Here is a 6578-nt window from a genome sequence, read left to right on the forward strand (position 1 = left end):
GACAAAGCCGGTAACAGCGGATAAGTTTAGACACTGTCTAAACTTGGCTAATTTGCATGACTGCTAATGACTGGATGCCTCAGGGAGAGGGGGCGATAAGATGAGAGAGAGTAATGAAGTACAAAAGAAGTCAAGGTGGAGAATGTTAAGAATATGCCTTCTTTTGAATCTGGGTTGAGTCAAATTAATTAACCCATTAAGTTGGTTCATAAAATATATCAATTGGTTTTGAAATTGATTCTCATTGGCGGAAGATACGTGCTTATCTGTATAAGATTGAACTATATCTTTACCTCGGAAGGATAAAGATATATTAGGATCGCACGTATTAGAAGCATAGTCGGTTTATGCTTCTCAAGCCGAGTCCAATTGATTGCGGTTGACTTCTTGACCGGGCTAATGCATTATATATATGCATGCGTTGTGAACCGTATTGTGTGGCCAAAATTAATTAAGTCTTGAGGGCCATACGACAGCAAGAAAAAGGGAGGCTAATTAATTAAGTTCTTGAAGCCTACGGAAGTGCTTCAAGGTGTGCGGCTTCCGCATGCATGCAACGTCGGATTGTTGTTGGCGGCGGAGCGGCGGTTCTCAACCAATTGCCTGAGCGGTTCGGATTCTTCGAAGCAACGGCATAAAGGAATTTGGTTAGAGTTTCTATACTTCTCTAATTTGGTCTTCTCGGTTTTATGAAAAGCTTTTTCGGTATTTTCTTGGAGTTTTCGTTGGAACAAGAAAGGTGGGATTCACCATAAGGTTCTTGGTTTTTTATCCGGAGAAGACATAAGGTGTAAGCTTGTACTTTTATTTCTTCATATAGTGGAATACATTTCTCTCGCTCTCCCCGTGGACGTAGGCAATTGCCGAACCACGTAAATCTTGGTTTCTTCTTTCTGTATTTATTTCTTTTACCGTTCGGTCGATTTTCTCTATTTTTCGTGCATCTTTGTTGGTAGCACATGACGGACGATCCATCCGGTTCCCGACAGGTATTACATGGAACAGTTCAAAATTGTAGTTGACCCCCTAAGTTGCAGTGTACTGATCCTGAGAGATAAACTTGGCCTAGCGTGACAAGCACCATATGATGCGATTTCAAAGAAAGTGAGGAGTGTTGCCCTTCAGTATCAGTTCAAAGCTCGCTAGCTATTTGCTCTTCGCCACCTTTATTTGATTTCTTGGGAGAATTGAGAAGAGATGCAAATTGTCGTAACTGGCTTAAAGAACGGTGGAACATAATATTAGAAGGCACAACAATTTTCACAGTGCGTCACAAACGCCAATATTTTTCCTGCTGCTTGCCAGACCTTAGTGCTTCAATCACTATTGTTATGATGCATGACTACCATATCAGCTGAGATTTTCCTTCTTTTTCCTTTCTACTGACATTCTCTTTTTGAACACTGTTATTTTCCTTTTCAAGAGAAACATATTTTGCCTAATGTGAAGTTTTCATTTTCTTTTTCAATTTCATACAAATATTTAATTTTTTTTCCCCTCATGTTTCAGAAGAAACATATTAATTTTTTTTTTCTCATTTTTTGTTCTCTAGGATTCTGGCGTCTTGGCAATCCCCACAGTTCCTGGTCCTCCGCCAAAACTCTCCATGGAGGCAGCTGCGCTAGAAGACTTCCGTGCTCGGGCATTTTGCTTGCTTTCTATTGCTGGCATGTCCGGATTCTGCCAGGTACCAGTAGCCACGTTGACTAAAATTGTTTATCAAACTGTTCACCATGAATGCAAGTTGTTTACTAAAACTATTTTATTTTTCTTGCTTTCTATCCGACTAAACTTTGCAGATTAGTATTCCACTTGGAATGCACAATAACCTTCCAGTGTCAGTTTCGCTGCTAGCAAAGCAGGGTGCGGACCATTTTCTTCTTAGTATTGCAACTGAGCTTTACGCCGCCCTAAAAGAACAGGCGAGCATGGTGTGGGAATCCGACAATTCAACTGCTTAAAAACGTGCTCTGTTGCAGACTGTAATATTCGTAACATCATTTGTGTTCGCTGAATACGCGTCAAAGGACTAAGAGGGATACTGGATTTTAGTTGGTGGAGAAGGCAAAACTGGCTTACAAGCTTTGTACCGAAAAATGTTACTTCCCTAAGTATGCCTTCCTTGTATCAATTGAATATGTACAGTAGTTTCTTCATTCATGTTTGCTGATATTTAGCCACCTCTTGTACTTTGTAATATTATGATGTGAAACTTCGTAGGTATGCTGAGGGTGCAGCAACCAAACACCTGTAATTTTATGTGTACCAAAAATTTTACTTATTTAAGTAAAAATAATCTCTATTACGGTTATTATTGTGATTATCTGTGTGGATTTGCCGTCAAAATGTTGTTAATATAGAGCGTACAGCATGTGACAATCACATAACTCACTGGACCATTGAAAATAGCCACCGGTGCATAAAATTGAGGATGTTTGTTAGTTGTGTTGACTGGTTTATTAGTGACAAAGTTTCGGTAAGCAATAGGAACATGCGACATTCGGTGGTGTGGTGTTGTCATCCACGGTTTAAAAATCTGTTTTGGGGTTTGGTTGATAAAATAAGTAAATATAGAGTTTTGAAAGGTTAGGTTGTAAAACTTACGCATATAGTAGGTGTTTATGTAGCATTGCTTGTGGAATAAAATGATTTGCTAAATTAAGAGTACCATGAATCTGTTTTATTGGCTAAAACTTTCTAGTCTCACCAGCTCAACAGTGCAAGTAATTGTCGGATGGCGTTAGCAACTGTGGCTATCATAGTTAGCTAACGCCTTGATGGTTGTGTCCTTGAGGTTCTAAGTTTAAAGTCCAATTGCTTTATATTTTTAGTTGAATTTATTTTTTATAAAAAAAATTGGATAACTTGCAACCTTTCTCTAAAAAGAAAGAATAGAATCAAATGTACTCCAATTGGCTCTAGGGGTTTTCCAAGTTCTGCTTTTATACACTCGCAGGATATTATAGTTGTGGAATACTATTCATTTGAGTGTTGGAATAAATTGTTTTCTTTTTTTTTTTTAGTTTATTTTATTGTATTTTAAAGTTGCTCGTAAATTTGGATGTTTCATCACCGAAAACGATGCAGATGTAAATGGGCCTCTAGGAAGTATTCTATGTTTTCAATTTATTTTTTTGCATTTTGAAGTTGCTGGTAGATTTGGATGTTTCATTGCAAAAAAATGATGCAGATCGATGTAAACAGATTTGTAAAAATGTTCTATTTTAGTATATGTATCTATACTATATATTATATAGGGTCGGTGGATAAATCTACATTTTAGCTAGAAACAAACACGTATCTATCATAAAAAAGAAAAAAAAAAAATCAATGTAAGCTATATAGATAACTAACTTGGAAACAAATGATGTTTAAAACTATAACAATAATATATTTTTCATTTTATCTCTTGGATTAGTTTTTTGGTGCTTATCTTTTTATCTCCTTTATAATAAGTTGACAGTTCAAAGTACCGTTGTGATACATTCCCTAAGTAGGATATTTTACACCAGGAGAGAAAAAGCAAAATACATGGATAAAACAAATTATAATTTGTGGGAAATAGTTGTTGTCTTGATAACACACGAAACCAACACTCACTATATAAATTTATATAAATTTATTGATACAAAATATAATCTCACTATCCTTGGGATTACAATATTTACAAAAATATATTCTATAAATATACACATTTAAATTCAAATATTTTCTATTTGAAGTAGTTGACATACTTGAGAGATTGTTATTTTCGAGTTTTCTCAGTTGATCATGATTTGAATGCTTGTCATAGTTAGCAATTTCTTAATGTTTGGAATTTGATTCATCTATAATCTTTAGACTATATAATTTGACAATACCTTCAAAATACATGGCATGTCTATATTTGCCTATTCCACGTGGCGGGTTCTCAATACTTGTCTTCACTCTCTCTCTCTCTTCCCTTCTATAGGTGGCCCCACCTTTCTCTCTTTTCCCCTCTCTCCTTTCTCTCTCTTTCCTTCTACAGGTGGCCTCACTTCTCTCTTCCTCTTTCTCCTTCTCTCTCTCCCCCCCTCTAAGTGGCCCCACCTTCTCTCTCTTCTCTTCTCTCTCTTTCCTCCTACAGCTGCCCCTTCCTCTCCCTCTCCGCATCTTCCTTACTCTCTCTGCCTCCTCTCTCTGTCTCTCATCCCTTCTATCTCTCTTTGCTCCGCTAGACAGTCCCCCTCTCTCTCCATCTCTTTTTCGTAGTACCCGCACACTCTTTCCCTCTTATGTGAGGGAATTCAAAGTAGGCTTCAGCGGTTTGGGCAGCAACGACGGCGGTAGCAATAGATTGGGCGGCGACAGTGACGGTCACCACAGTGACGGGTGGGGGTCACGGCTGCGACGACAACTTGGGCGGTGTTAGTGGCTAATGCGGCATCGTCGAACACAAAAAAAAAAAAAACCACAGCTCTATGTCCTTTTCTTTTTTCCCCTTTTTAAAACTTTTCTTCGCTTTTTCTTCTTCTCTGTACCTTTTTCTTTTTTTTTTAACTTCTTTTTTTTTACTTCTTGTTTGATGATGGCGGCAGCAGTGCGGGACAAGGCTTAGGGACGTCGATTTGACCTTAAGGATGGTCAAGGAAGTGGGTGTGTTGAGGTTTCTCTTTTTTTTTTTTCTATGATTTTTTTTTTGCAATTTTTCAGCGTTGAATCAAATTTTTTCATGAAATTTTTAGTGTTTTTGTGAATTTTTTAGGTAAAAAAAAATAGCAATAATATATTTGATTTAAAATTTGATTTTATATAAACTTTTTCACCTTTGTTCTCAATTTTTTAGTATAAAATATTTGAGAGCTATGTCGCACTTCAAAAAAAGTATTTTAGAAAATCATCCTAAAGAAAATAAATTTTCACTCCAAGAATTTCATTGTTTGATGATTTCTCTATTTGACAGCAGCTGTTTTNATATATATATATATATATATATGCTACTATACTATCTATAGTACCGGAGCCCCAGTACTATGGTCTTGTTTTCGATCTTAGGGTGTTCAAATTAACGATCCACACCGTTAAATATGATCTAGGGTATATGAAATTCTTAGGAATAAAATTCTAGTTCTTTATTTGTGCTATTAGGTTTAAAACAGAACCTATTTATTGGTGCTATTAGGTTTCAGCCCTTAGATAAAGAGATGTGCTGTTAGAATAATAGTAATTTTCTAGAGTTGAAAAAGTGATTGGTTGAATAATATAATCTAACAGGTGAAAATGATCACGGGTAAGATCTAACTGCAGAAAACTCAATAACACCAAATGCTTGATGCTGATAGCATAGTAGCCGGACTTGTTATTTCTATAAAAATAAGGTTATCATATTTGTTTTAAACTAATAAAGCTACTGCAAGTGTAAAACAAGCGTTTGCTCCAAAAATTATAATACTACATGAAATAATCGTTTTTCCTAAAACAAAAAAAAAAAAACTATTAGATAATAACCACACAATTAGACCAATGTTATCAACTATACATGGTTTACTCTAACATGCGCTATGGATACCATTTTTTTTTTGGGATAATTTCCTGAGTACCCCTTCAAAAGCTGATATTTACATAAATTTCCCTCTAAAAATTGAAATATCATAAATACCCTTCTATAGATGAAAAACTTTCAAAAATAGCCTTTAAAATAATTAATACAAAAACTATCTTTATTAAGGCATACCCTCCAAAGCTCCTAACTCATGGACAAAATAGGTATTTCAAATTTTAATCTTTCATAAATAACCATCTAACCAAGGTCAAAATAAAGTGAATAGACGGAGTATAATGGGAAGGGCATTTTTAAAAGGAAGTATACATTTGGAGGGATGATTATGATATAACAAAATTTGTAGGGATATTTATGATATTTTAAAACTTTAGAGGGGTACGGATGAAATTATCCCTTTTTTTTTCCCCTTAAGAAATGCTTGATAATTAATAAATGTCACTAACTCGTTTAACAGGTGTGGTACGGCTTTGATTAATCGAAATTTGCTTTTTGAAATATAAATTCTAGAGCACGTACAATTTTATCAGTATATATCCAATTAATTTTAGTGTCTCGATTAATTCGCTCACGTGTTATTTTCTTTGTTAATTAGAGTAGGTTTACGACGCATGAGCGAAAACACGATTTAATTACGTTCTTAGAAGTTTGACTAATTCACTTCTAATAATTGAAGTAAACTATTTCCAAAATATTTTACAAATTTACGTCACGCACCTGATAATAGAGCACATCTGTCACGCCCCGCCCCGAGATCGCTACCAATTTGGTTCGGTTCGAGGGCGGCAAGCGGACCGCCGAACGGACAGCACCTCCCCTGTCCGCCCAAGGCTCAACAACCATATCATGTACAAGAATTTGCCCAGGAGAAATTCAACAACATACATGATACAACGAGCACCACAAGTGCTATACAATTAAGAGCAAGAATCACAAGTAACATACGAGTGAAATAAAGAGAGATACGTCTAACTATTACATCCACAAGGCATTCAACATTTACATTTCTCTCTTTCTCTCTTTGTCCTTGTGGTCTCTCTTTCTTTCTCCCTCTTTC

The 6578-nt window shown here is 35.9% G+C and overlaps 1 protein-coding gene across 1 annotated transcript; it reads left to right on the top strand.

The window, feature by feature from the left end:
* On the top strand, positions 1523-2317 carry LOC109711333 (amidase 1-like). Its single transcript, XM_020234327.1, has 2 exons — positions 1523-1687; positions 1800-2317. Exons 1-2 carry the CDS (start codon positions 1607-1609, stop codon positions 1959-1961), a joined length of 243 nt encoding a protein of 80 aa, XP_020089916.1. The 5' UTR covers positions 1523-1606; the 3' UTR covers positions 1962-2317.

Source organism: Ananas comosus, linkage group 6, assembly GCF_001540865.1.
Source record: "Ananas comosus cultivar F153 linkage group 6, ASM154086v1, whole genome shotgun sequence".
Taxonomy (NCBI): Eukaryota; Viridiplantae; Streptophyta; class Magnoliopsida; order Poales; family Bromeliaceae; genus Ananas; species Ananas comosus.

Excerpts from the sequence above, each read along its gene's own strand:
- LOC109711333 (XM_020234327.1), top strand. The coding sequence starts at position 1,607 with ATGGAGGCAGCTGCGCTAGAAGACTTCCGTGCTCGGGCATTTTGCTTG. Across the intron at positions 1,688-1,799 it reads GCATGTCCGGATTCTGCCAG|ATTAGTATTCCACTTGGAAT; the intron begins GTACCAGTAGCC and ends TAAACTTTGCAG.